The sequence below is a fragment of the Babylonia areolata genome, chromosome 19 (genome assembly GCF_041734735.1).
Source record: "Babylonia areolata isolate BAREFJ2019XMU chromosome 19, ASM4173473v1, whole genome shotgun sequence".
NCBI classification, from domain to species: Eukaryota; Metazoa; Mollusca; class Gastropoda; order Neogastropoda; family Buccinidae; genus Babylonia; species Babylonia areolata.
In genome coordinates, this window is record NC_134894.1 from 40614541 (window position 1) to 40628189 (window position 13649).

General features: G+C 43.5%; 1 protein-coding gene across 1 annotated transcript in view; it reads left to right on the top strand.

Annotated features, from left to right (window-relative positions):
• The window catches only part of LOC143293707 (catenin alpha-2-like), a 31676-nt gene that overhangs the window by 15079 nt on the left and 2948 nt on the right, over positions 1–13649 (top strand). Inside the window, 10 exon segments of the mRNA XM_076604891.1 lie at positions 14–170; positions 545–745; positions 1167–1318; positions 1772–1829; positions 2910–3001; positions 4528–4658; positions 6022–6127; positions 6752–6886; positions 7537–7629; positions 13213–13233. Of these exon segments, the coding sequence (XP_076461006.1) occupies positions 14–170; positions 545–745; positions 1167–1318; positions 1772–1829; positions 2910–3001; positions 4528–4658; positions 6022–6127; positions 6752–6886; positions 7537–7629; positions 13213–13233 (1146 nt within the window).

Genomic DNA, 13649 nt, shown 5'->3' on the forward strand with positions numbered 1-13649 from the left:
CATCTCTGTGCAGGTGGTGAACGCTGCCCGGGTATTGGCAGCAAGGCCAAGGTCCAAGGCAGCGCAGGAGAACATGGACATCTTCAAGGAGGCCTGGGAGAAACAAGTGCGGCTGCTGACAGAGTCCGTGGATGACATCACCACCATCCACGACTTCCTGGCAGTGTCAGGTCAGTGGACTGAGCTTCACTTTCTTCTGCGAAAGAGTTGTAGTAGTTTCTATGACAGCAGTAAAAAAGATTGACTCTGCTTATAGGGATGTTTATGCTAACTGGGAGTGGGTAGGGGAGGTGGAGGTTTGGAGGAGGAAGAAAAGAGTATAGGGAAAGATGTAGGGTTGGGGAAAGGGAAACAAAATGGTGTGATGGCTTCTTCATAACCTACCTCAATTTGTTTTATATGGTAACTTCAAATTGTGTACTCTGTTCTGCATGGTAACTGTTGAAATCATTCACATAGATCGGTATGAATTATTGTTGAACTGCACTGCTTCTAGTGGATGGGCATGCTGACACTGACATCTGGTTGGGAAATCTGTCAACAGAAAACCACATCCTGGAGGACGTGAACAAGTGTGTCATCGCTCTGCAAGAGAACGACGCCGACACTCTGGACCGCACGGCCGGTGCCATCCGAGGCCGGTCAGCACGTGTGTGCAACGTGGTCACTGCCGAGATGGACAACTACGAGCCTGGGCGCTACACTGAACGGGTCATGGAAGCTGTCACCATGCTTCGTGATCAGAGTAGGAAGTGGTTTTTCTTTCATTTTTGATTTGGTGTGTGTTGTGCGATGCTGTTTATGTATGTGTATGGATTTAGTTTTCGTTCGTTTTTGGTTCACTGTGTTTGTGCTGTGTGTGTGTGTGTGTGTGTGTGTGTGTGTTGATATTTAATGATAGTTTGTTGCAGAGAAATCAGGTCATTGCTATCGTTTGCATGATTTTTTTTCAAGGAAGGGCAGTGCCAAGTTAATCTGATAACTGAAGGTCAGCAGTAAGTGTTATCTTCAGCGCATGGTTCTGTCTGTATCACATACTTTGTTTTTCTCTCTCTTTCCTCCACCTTCTTTCTCTCTCTCTCTCTGTTTTTCTCTCTCAGATATATACATTTACAGCTTTTTGCTAACTTGCAGTAAGGGTAGGTCTATATGTCTTGTGGTTTCAGTCATGCCCAACTTTGCGGAGAAAGTGGAGGTGGCAGTGGATGCCCTGAACTCCAGTCCAAGACAAGATGTGGATGAAAACGAGTTCATTGAAGCCAGTCGCCTGGTGTACGATGGTGTGCGAGATATCCGACAGGCTGTGCTGCTGAATGGAGTGAGTAGTCTTCAAGAAATGAAATGGTAAAATGCTTGTGCTACTGCTTCCTTGCCTGCATTACCACACAGCTTCATGCATTCTGTTAATGAACTGTGTTTGTGAGCAGGATTATGTTATTTTTCACACTATTTGATCTCACCCTTTCATTGCAAACACACAAATGTTCTTTGTTTATATACAGAGCTCTTAGCTGCTGAAGAGAATTTCTAAATAATATTTGAATTAATGCATGATGTGCATTTTTTTTTACATTGATTTTGACAATGTATGCACAACATACCTCTACCCACTCTGTCACTGCATCATGTGGTCATCAAAAGTTGTGTTTTATTAAAACTAATTGAATTTTATGCTATACGCCTCATAAAATGTAATTTTGAAAAAAAAAAAAAAAAAACCATATTAAAGGTAAAACTGCTGTCAGTAAATGCAAACTTAAATTTGTTTCAGATTGACGTGGATGATTCTGACAGTGAAGTGGAACTGGAGGATGAGAACGAAGCCTTCAGTGAGTGGGGTTTTTTTCTGATTGCTGTCATGTTTTTCTTGCTTCCTTTGCTGACTACATGTTCAGCAGGAGTGCATCTCCAAATATGTTTTACCAGCCATTCTGTTCTCAGATAAAATTAGCAGTTAACAGGTCTGCAAAAAAGTTGATGTACATTGGCAGTGAGTAAGGCCTCATGAGAATGTTAGCCATGCAAAATTTTAACTACTTCAAATCTCTTGGAATTTATTTGTGAGTAGTCTTTTATAAACCCTGCATGCAGCTCCAAACCACTTTCATGTTCAGAACTGGCAACAGTAGAAGCTGAGGCAATGTTCACAGAACTGGTCGTCAAGAGAAATCTATCTGGCAGTGATAAGGGCGATTTTATAACCAGGAGACTTAAAAGTGTGACAGTGAGCAGTGGGGAAGCACACATATACAAGAATAAAAGCACAGTAGCTGAATGTTCAGGGTCAGGTTAAAAGGTCCTACAACTTTTTACGACCTGTTGTATCTTTTATTCGATATTTTTCCTGAGGAATAGAAATTGGTAGCAATGTTCACAACAGGAAACCATGCTTTTTACGGCCACTGTGTCTAGTGTTCGGCATAGGAAGGTGGTAAGGTTCAGGTTACATTGAATAAAAGTGCTGGGTTGCCTTGTTTAGAAGACCCTGTACTGATGCTCGATCATTACTTTGGTAGTATGTTGGTTTTCATGCATTACCAGTTACATTACTTTGTTAACATCAGCCAATTGCTAAGTCATGGAGCTACACAGCTTATTCAGCTGTATATACCATAAACAGTCCATTGTACATTTACTTTATATGGTGCAAATAATTTAGAATTGGTATATCTTTTCTTCTTTTTTTTCGTGATTAATACAAAATGGTAGCTATGTTCACTACTTGGAGTCATTGCTTTGTATGTGTGTGTGTTTCACATGATACATTCAGCCTCTGAGATGACACTGTTGATACTAATAATTGAGTTATAATACAATACTTTCTTTGGGAGTGTTCCTGTTCGGAGGTATGTGCATGTCCATAATCGCAAAAGTGGCCCCAATTTAAGTTTTTTACTGCTCATTTTCAGCAAGCGTTGCAGATGCAGATGAATACGGCAAGAGTGATCGTGCCATGATGAGACAACTGCCTGAAGAAGAGAAAGAGAAGATTCAGGCACAGGTGAGTACGAGGGAGAAAGACTTGCAAGGGTTAGGTTATGCTAAAAAAAAATATATATATTTCTATTGATGACACCAACAACAGAAAAATTCGAAAAAACAGTTGTATTGATACATTTATTGTTTGGACACTAGCAAAGTGAACACAAAATACATTAGTATCATACTCTTATTCTTTGGTATTTTACACCTACTTCTCCATGAAAGTTTGATAAACACTCATAACTTGCCAACAGTTTGGTGGAAAAGAAAGCAGCTGACAGCATTGGCAGACATACTGGAAAAGGGTACCTGGCATTGTCAGAATGACTCATAAGTTGACCTTTGTTCTACATTTTCTTTCATATCTGTTCACGATCATTTTGATAATGGATGAAGAAGCAAAAAAAAAAACCATTACAGAATTTTATTAAGTTGGCTATGCCTTGCTTTGCTTGCATATGTGTATTTGTGGGAGTATGTGAGTGTACATGCTATTTGTGGGAGTATGTGAGTGTACATGCAGGACATTACTGCTGTGGTGGTTTTTCTTGTCATCTTCATGTATATCATACGTTTCTTTTCTTCTTCTTCAGCATTTATGGGCTGCTGTTCATATGATTGGATATTTGGGCTTTTACGTGTATGACTGTTTTTTCTGGCACTATGTAGGCAACCATACGTTGTTTTAGGGGGTGTGCATGCTGGTTATGTTCTTGTTTCCATAACCCACCAAATGCTGATTACAGGATCTTGAACATATGTATTTGATCTTCTGCTTGTGTGTACTTATGAAGGGGGTTCAAGCACTAGCAAGTTTGTACTTCTGTTGGCCTGGGAGATTGGAAAAATCTCCACCCTTCACCCATAGGCGCAGCTAACATGATTAAGCCTAGATAAAATCATCGCCCCCAACCAACAGGCGTCACATTCAGAATTTAAACCCCAAGACCCCTCAGATTGAAAGTCCTGCACTTTAACTACTCAGCTCTTTGGCCTGTCAGTGGCAATGCTGTAGGATAATTTTAGGATGACAGTGATAGTGTGGTGTTAACAATTCTGCACAGGAAGCAAGAGAATCTGAGCATGCAGGATCAAATCCCACACACTCTCCAGAATTTTCTCCCCCTCTGCTATCCTTGAGTGGTAGTATGGACGGTGTCCATGAGGGTCAGGGTTCGATCCTGGTCTCACCCTTTCTCCCAAGTTTGTCCGGAAAATCAAGCTGAGCATCTAGTCATTCAGATGAAATACTAAACCGAGGTCCCATGTTCATCATGCACTTGGTGCACTGAAAAAGAACCCACGGCAACATAAGTGTTGCCCTCTATCAAAATTCTGAAGAAGAAATCCACTCTGATAGGTAGGTGCACAAATATATATGCATGCATTCAAGGCTTGACCGGCATGTTGAGTTATTCTGCTGTCAGGCATCTGCTTTGCAGATAGATTAGTCAGTGCACAGTGATGCCTCCATGAGAAACTGAAAGTGAAATTTAGGGGGCTGATGGCTCTAATAGTGGGGTGTGGCGGGGTGTGTGTGTGTAGGTGGAGATGTTCCGCATGGAGAAGGAGAAGCTGGACATGGAGGTAGCCAAGTGGGATGACAGCGGCAACGACATCATTGTCATGGCGAAGCAGATGTGCATGATTATGATGGAGATGACAGACTTCACAAGGTTAGAGTTGGGGGGAGTGGACATTTGTGTTCATGTGATGTGTGTGTGTGTGTGTTTGAATGAATGAATGTCAATGTGTGTGTGTCACTATATGAAAGGTGTTGTGTTTGTGTGAGTGTATGTTTGCTTAGAGTGGGCATTGAATTTTGGGAATAAATGAATTACTCTCAGTTTTGAAAGTAAATGAATTCCTCTCTTTTCCTTTTATATCTGCTGTTTACTAAGCTGCTGTTTTCCTCTCTGTAATGTTTGATGTTTTGAACATTACAACAATTCAAAAGGTTACCATCTGCTTCTTTACTTTTTTTTTCTTTTTTCCTTTTTTTTTTGTGTGTGTGTGTGTGTATGTTGTTGGTTGGGTTTTTTTTGGTTTTTTTGTTTTTTTTGTTCTCGTTGTTTATGCATGTGTCTTAACAAAATGAGTTGTCTATTTCTCTGTGTGTCTCTGGTAAACTTAAACGGCTTTATTTTCTAATCAACCACAAGTAGTAGAGAAACCAAAGTAGGCAAGGTGGTTGATATTGGTAAACATCTTTTATCAAGACACAGTACATAGGCGAAAATCATAAAACACCGTAAACATTTCACAAGTGTTCAAGCAAGTAGTTTTGGCCTTCCATTTTAAGACAATTCATGTCTCCAGCAACAATTGGTGTCCTTGTGTTTTATACCTGTTTGCTTATTTGATGTACAATTTCTCAGATGTAGTTCTCAAAAGCTTATTATCATACCCATGACAGTCACTATCAGACATTTCTTGGTTTTGATAAACACCTTAGGATTCTAAAGGCAGTGGAACCAGAGTTAATTTCAAAATATGGCTGATATTGCCAACAAAAACAAAATCCCTGGTTTGCCAAGAAAAGAAAAAGAAAAAACAGCTTAATTTTTTTTTCATTTCATTTGTACATGCAGATATAGTATTATACCCTTGCTCATTTATCATTCCACAATATTTCTTCAAACACGGTTGGAATGTTTTTAAATTACAATATGGCAACCTTTCTACATTATACTGTTTCTCTCCAGAAATTGCTGAAGTGCTGGGGTTTTTTGTATGTTTTTTGTTGTTGTTGTTGTTGTTGTTGTTATTTATTAAGCTAACATGTCATTGGGGTTTTTTTGTTGTTGTTTTTTTTTTTTTTTTTTTTTTTTTTTTAATTTCATATTTTTGTTTGTTTTGGTTGTTTTTTTTCATTTGGTTTTGTGCATCAAAGTTTCTAGAAATCCCACGCCAGTCATGAAGGCTTTGCCTGTCTTTGTTTCTATTGGTTGTGTATTTCTGAATTTAGTTGCATTGACTGTAGGAACCAGATTTTCCACACGGACTGGTTTTTGAATGGGTCTGAATGGTACTGTGCAGAGGGCGAGGTCCTCTGAAGAGCACAATGGATGTGATCAACGCTGCCAAGAAGATCTCCGAAGTGGGTTCTGACTTGTGCAAGCTGTCTAACAACATTGCTGATGAGGTCAGAGCTCAACTGTCTTGTGTGTTGTGTATACAGAGCAGCAGGTAGCTCTGTGTAGGGGTTTTGGGCGGTGGGGGTGTGTCCATGCACAAGTGTTCATATGTGTGTGTGGATGAGAACGAAACAGAATGGTCATGGAACTCACAGAGTTACTGTTCGACTTCAGTGTATCATCATGAAATGCATGTGGATTATTTTAGGATTTAACACCTGATCTAGAGCCGTTAAATCCCCCCAAAAAAACATTTTTATAGTGATTTTGTGCCTGTTCGTGCCTGTCTGCTTATTATAGATACGGAAATATTCAGCAATTTGATGAAATATAATTCAAAGCAACATAGTAGGATTGAACGCAGACATTCTTCCAAGGTAATATTTATTGTAGAGTTCAATATACAAGCATGTCAATGCATTACAGTTCAGTAAAGCATGGTATTTTGTAGAATTGAAAGGAGACTTCTTCCGAGTCTAATTATACTGTTCAATATGAAGCATATCAGTACAATACAGTTCAGTACAGAATGGTAACCACTGTTGTTGTTTTTCAGTGGGGAAAAAATAATGTTTTCAGGATGTGCAGAATGTTTTCTGAAATATATCATGATTAAGATATGACTGGTACAGTGCCCAGACTCGCAGTCCAAGAAAGACCTGGAGGCCTACCTGCAGCGAATCGCCTTGTACTGCCACCAGCTGAACATCACCAGCAAGGTCAAGGCTGACGTGCAGAGTGTCAGCGGGGAGCTCATTGTCTCGGGGGTAAGTGGCTTATGGGGCTTCACCTCGTCTGTCCTTTCTGCTATTGGTTGATGCATGGAGTTCTGTTTATTCATTGAGCTTTCTGTTTATTCATTGAGCTTTCTGTTTCTCATCTTCTGGTTCATGTCAGAGAGAACGGTACAGTGATTTTTTTTTCTTGAATGTTGACAACGGATGGGTTTTTCAATGCCGACGATGGTGACTGGTGTAATAATGTTGATGACAGATGGGTTTGTTCATGATGGCGACTGACGGACTGAATAATTTTGATGAATGGACTCATAAATGTCAACGACTGATTGACTCATTAATGTTGACAATAGATTGAGTCATAACTGTTGATGATGGTCGGACTCATTAACTCTCTCCATACAAACGGCGAAAGAGAAGACATTAACAGCGTTTCACCCCAATTAACACCATCAAAGTATTGCAAGCGGAAGGTTCTTATACTGAAGAGGTGAATGTTGACAAAGAATACCACAATTCTGATGATGGAAGCTAAAGGTTGGGTGATTGAGACACCCACTGGACATCTGAGGAGAAGAGAGGACTGGCCATACTGAGTGAGTTAATGTGGACAGCTACGATGGGTTTCTTAAGTAGACAACTGATCGTTTTGTTAATGTCTGAAGTGCTGTACTGTGCAGTTGGACAGTGCCACGTCCCTGATTCACTCGGCCAAGAACCTGATGAATGCTGTGGTGCTGACAGTGAAGGCTTGCTATGTCGCCTCCACCAAGGTCAGTGGTGTGGCATGTAGCGTCTTGTTAACATGTTGCTGTCTGGGTATGTGTTGTTCATGCCCAGTTTTGTCATATGGAGTGTTCCGTCTCATTTGTGTTTGGTTGTGGGTTTTTTTTATGTATTTGGCTTGTCACAATTTACGTTTAGTGTGTGTGCATGTGTGTGTATTCTAATCCATGTTTTCTTTTGTTGATCTTCAGGTGATTGTCAACATAAAATGTCCTAAAACATGCAACTCAGTGATAAGACTGGTGGCCCAGCAGACAAAGACCCCCACTTGGAAGTGAGGGCCAGGGTTCAGTTCATGCATGGACCAGGATTTTTCTTTTCCCCTCCTCCCACCAGACCTTGAGTGGTGGTCTGAGTGCTCGTGTTTCAGATAAGACAAACGGGGGTCCCTTGTGCGGCATGTACTTTACACATATAAAAGAACTTGTGACAAAAAGAAAACTGCTTCTGGCAAAAAATGTTGAAAAATTTATTTTTGCCAGATATGACAATAAAGCAAAACAAAGAAAAGAAGAAAAGTTGGTACAGAACACTGAGGTAATGTGCTCTTCGTAGGAAGAACAGCCCAAGTTGCGCTGTGTTGTACCAAAAGAGGAATACAGGACAATACATCGTCAGTATTTTGTACATGTTGCAATGTCAGAATGGGGAAAGAGATTAAAGATGCATACACTTATGTCTCTTCCGCATCTCCACCCCCTTTGGGCTTTTTATTACCTGTCTGTTTTTCTTCTTGTTCATTCATGTTTGCATTTTTATGGAATCCATGAATTATTCTCTGTGCATAATGTAGATTGATTTATTTATGTATTCAAAGGTTTGTGTCCATCTAGTTTGTAGTTCAGTATGTTTTAAATGATTGATTGTTCCATTTTTCTTCCAATCATTTTGAAGGTAAGGAATGTTCCATTCTTAGTCAGCTGCGCTATAATGTTAACCCATTCAACCCTAAAAGTTTAGTCTCAGCAGGCTTCCATGTCATATTGATTCGGAAAAACGCAGAAAATATTCTGAAATCAACTGCTTTTCCCTTCAAATTGATACATGTGAACACTGTATAAGTTGCTTCCCTTTGCTTGTGTTTTATGCACATGGTGGTGTGTCCATCGAGATCGATGATGACCATCGTTGTCATCCAGATGGGGGATGGGGGGAGGGTGGTGGTGGGGTGGGGGGAAGGATGCTCATGAGTCTATCTGTGAGTGCGCAGATGGCTGAATAGTCCAATCTGCGCACGAAATGTTCGCCGACAGTTGGGGCAGACAAAGACAGGCATATCATTGTCAGGGAGCTTGTTTGCCCGTGACTTTCTGGCCTGCCTCTTCTGAACAGCTGCAGCAGTCCTGTTGGCCTCACACAACTTGGCGCCTTTGTGCACAGCAGTGCGCCATTTGTTACGGTCCACTGCAGATTCCTCCCAGGAGTCAGGGTTGATATCAAACGCTTTCAGAGAGACTTTCAGAGTATCTCTGAAGCGCTTCTTCTGACCTCCGTGTGATCTCTTCCCTTGTTGCAGCTCGCCATAGAAGAGCCTTTTGGGCAGCCGATGGTCTGGCATGCGCGCCACGTGTCCAGCCCAGCGAAGCTGGAACTGCATCAGGATGGTGAAGATGCTGGGAAGGGTGGCTTTTGCGAGCACCTCTGTGTCTGGGGTCCTGTCTTGCCACTTGATGTTCAGTAGCTTCCTGAGGCATGTTGTGTGGAAGTGGTTCAGCTTCTTGGCATGTCGTTGGTACACTGTCCAAGTTTCGCAGCCGTACAGTAGTGTGGGGAGAACTACTGCTCTGTAGACCTTTAGCTTGGTCTCAAGACTAATGCCTCTTCTGTTCCAGACATTTGCATTGAGTCTACCAAAAGTTGCACTTGCTCTTGCAATCCTGACATTCACTTCATCGTCGATGGTCGCATTTCGTGACAGTGTGCTGCCAAGGTATGTGAACCGCTCCACCGCACTGAGTCTCTGACCGTTGACTGTGATGTTGGGCTCAACGTAGGGTTTCCCTGGGGATGGCTGATGGAGAACTTCAGTTTTCCTCGTGCTGATGGTAAGGCCGAAGTTCCTGCTGGCAGTGGCAAACTTGTCGACGCTGAGTTGCATGTCAGCTTCAGATCCAGCGTTGAGGGCACAGTCATCAGCAAACAAAAAGTCTCTGATGATGTCTGTCATGACCTTCGTTTTTGCTTGAAGCCTTCTGAGGTTAAACAGCTTGCCATCTGTTCGGTACTTTAGGCCGATTCCAACATCGCCATCTCTGAAGGCATCAGTAAGCATTGCAGAGAACATGAGGCTGAACAGCGTTGGAGCCAGGACGCAGCCTTGCTTGACACCATTTGTGACAGGAAAAGGAGCAGATGTTTCACCATTGTCCTGGACTCGAGCCTGCATGCCTTCATGGAATTGGCTGACCAAGGAAATAAATTTCCGAGGGCATCCGTACTTGGCCATGATCTTCCACAGTCCCTCTCTACTCACGGTGTCAAAGGCCTTAGTGAGGTCGACATAGGTGGAGAACAGATCAGCATTTTGCTCCTGACATTTCTCTTGCAGCTGCCTTGCAGCAAACACCATGTCGGTGGTTCCGCGCTCTTTCCGGAATCCACATTGGCTCTCAGGCAAATGACCTTGGTCAAGGTGTGCTGTGAGGCGGTTTAGTAGGATCCTGGCAAGTATCTTGCCTGCGATGGAGAGCAGGGAAATGCCCCGATGGTTATCACAGGCTTGCAGGTTCCCCTTTCGCTTGTACAAGTGAATGATAGATGCATCTTTGAAATCCTGGGGGATCGTCTCTTCTTTCCACATGAGTGAGTACAGCTGATGAAGCTTCTCAGTCAGCACAGTGCCTCCATCCTTGTAGACCTCTGCTGGTATGGAGTCTGAGCCAGGTGCTTTGCCACTGGATAGCAGACAGATTGCTTTCTGGGTCTCAAGAAGTGTTGGCGGATCGTCCAGTGCTTCGTTGGTGGGGACTTGTGGGAGACGGTCTATGGCTTCATCATTTATGGAGGAAGGGCGATTTAAGACACTGTTGAAGTGCTCAGCCCATCGTTCGAGAATGTTCTCCTTGTCGGTGATCAAGGTATTCCCATCTGCACTGAGGAGGGGGGATGATCCTGAGGATGTGGGGCCGTAGACTTCTTTTAAGGCATCATAGAACCTCTTCATATCGTGCCTGTCAGCATATCCCTGGATCTCATCAGCTTTGTCACTCAGCCACTTATCCTGCATCTGGCGTAACTTTTGCTGAACAGTCCTGCGGATGGCATTGTACGCATCCTTTTTTGATGTGGACTTTGGGTTGCTCAGGTGGGCTTGATGCAGACGGCGTTTCTCATCCAGAAGCTGCTTGATTTCATCACAGTTTTCATCAAACCAGTCTTTGTGCTTTCTGATCATGGGTCCCAGGGTCTCTGAAGCTGTACTATAGATCAGCTCACGCAGGGTCCTCCAGTCAGACTCCACATTCTGGTTGTTCAGAGAGGCGGATTCCAGACGATCTTCCAGCAGCTCCACAAAGGACTGTTTGATGGTGATGTTTTTCAGCTTAGCGATATTGAGCCGTTTTGGAGCCTTCTGGCCTTGGGGGCGTCTCTTTGGCTGGATTTGAATATTCAGCTTCGAGACTACAAGGCGATGGTCTGTCCAACACTCGGCGCCGCACATGGTCTTTGTTACACGTACATCTTGCCTATCCCTTTTCCTGACGATGACATAATCGATGAGATGCCAATGCTTTGAGCGAGGGTGCATCCTTGACGTCCTGTTACGGGTAGGGAGGCAGAAAACTGTGTTGGTTATCAGCAGTTCGTGCTCTGCACATGTCTGAAGCAAAAGCAATCCATTTGGGTTGCAGTGGCCCACACCGTGCTTTCCAATCACTCCATCCCAGGAGATGTAGTCAGAGCCAACTCTAGCATTGAAGTCCCCAAGAATGATGAGCTTGTCTGCTTTAGGGATGGCAGCAATGACAGAGTGAAGGTCCTCGTAGAACTTCGCCTTCACTTCATCCGGGTTGGTCATGGTTGGGGCGTAGGCACTGACAATGGTGAGGTGCTTCTGGCCAGATGCCAGTGGGAGTTTCATGGTCATAAGCCTATCGTTGACTCCCTTTGGGATTCCAGCTAGCTTGCTGACAAGTGCTGTTTTTACTGCAAAACCAACACCAGCCTCACGTCGCTCTTCGCTTCCTCGTCCACTCCAGAAGAAGGTGTAACCAGATCCCCGTTCACAGAGCTCGCCTTCACCTGCAAGCCGAGTCTCACTCAAGGCTGCGATGTCGATATTGTATCTGGCGAGTTCGGATGCAACTAGTGCTGTTCTCCTTTGGGGTCTGTCTGCGTTATCTCTGTCCAGGAGAGTCCTTATGTTCCAAGCACCAATGGTGAGAGGAACGATCCTTGTTTTTTTCTTTTCTTTCTCTTTGTTTCGACCGCTGATGTAGGGTCCCCGCCAGCCGCGGTATGCTGGCCAGGGTGATATGGAGCAGGCAATTTTTAGGGCACCTTTTCTAGCCCCTTCCTCATGCCAGGGAGGTGAGCAGTGCATTCCTAAAGAGGGCTGCTCAGACGGCTGCCGAGCTCCATCGCTGCTCCTGTCGACGAAGAACGACCCTATGGCCTGAGCCGCCTGCGTGCAGGTCTGCAGCTACGACTGCCAGTGTACCCACACCTGTCGTTTCGTCGCTCGCCTGTCGCCACAGGACTTGGGGGTGATGAAATGATGAAGGATGAAAGGTCATTTTGGATGACTGATGACTTGCGCGATGAGTTTGTTTAAAGTGAAGAGGAGTTGCGCAACGTCGACCTCACTCTCTCGTCCGGGTCCACCAATTTCCAGTGGCAAGACTAAGTCGAGACGACTGGAGGATGAGCACGGATGCAGTGGATAACCAAGATATCCTTTCGGTGTCTCATCTTGCTCTCTGCACTCCACAGTGCGTTGCTGTAACCGCCTTCCTCTCCGTTGAACCGATAGGTTTCTTCCGCAGATTCTGCCGGATCCAGACTTCGCATGCATGGGTAGACACACCCCGGGGGCCAACTGCGTGTGGCATGCACACAGCACGGTGGAGCTAGATGGCCGTCGGTGGCTATCCTGAGCCGACGCCCTTTTATGGATCTCCATAAGGGTGTCTAGCCACCCGCCTCACCAGTCCCAGAAGGGAGTGGTGGGAGTGCCGGTTTAGTCGTCGGCAACCCGACCCTGAACAGGTTGTACTGGATTACAGGTTACCAGTAGCAGATCTAATGACCTGACCTGACCTGAAGGTCATGCACATACAGAAATGTGGAAACCATTTAAATAAAACAAATTTAGACTCCTCAGGAGATGAATTGATAATCAATACCGTTGTTTCCAAGTTTTAATTCAGTTCATGTTGATTTGAGTTTTGAAGTATGAATGTTTTTGAATGGTGTTGGTTGTTGGGTTGTTGTTTTTTTTTCATTGTGAAGTTATCATGAATCTTGTTAGTCAGCTGAATTGTCTCCGTTTGTTGAATGAACCATAACATGTGTTTGAGTCTGTCGCATTATGTTCACTGATTTGTTTTCATTGTTTGTTTGTTTTTCAGTACAAGAAAGGAAATGCAAAGGTAAGTCATCCGTTTCCTCTTGTTGATATGGGTCTGCATCATAAAATTCTCACTGTCCCAGTTTGGCAGAATGTCGTCTAGAGTAGATCCATACACCAACCTAATTCTCCAGTCATGATCAGCCTATTGTAGCATATACAGTTCATGGATAATAAGAGTACACTTCTCATGCAATGGGCATGAATTATTTTTTAAAGGAACTGAAATAAGGCTATTTACAATCTGCATTAGGAGATTCAAAGAAATCTTCCAATTGAAAAGGACGGTGTGCATGCTTTCTGGCTTAGAAAAGATGGATGGTAGGGAGCAGATGGTGTTTATCATAGAAAAACGTCGTGAATACAGGGGCTTGTTCAATTAATAGTTCTACATGAAGTTGATACATCTGTGTGAAGTTAATACTTACATGTGAACGT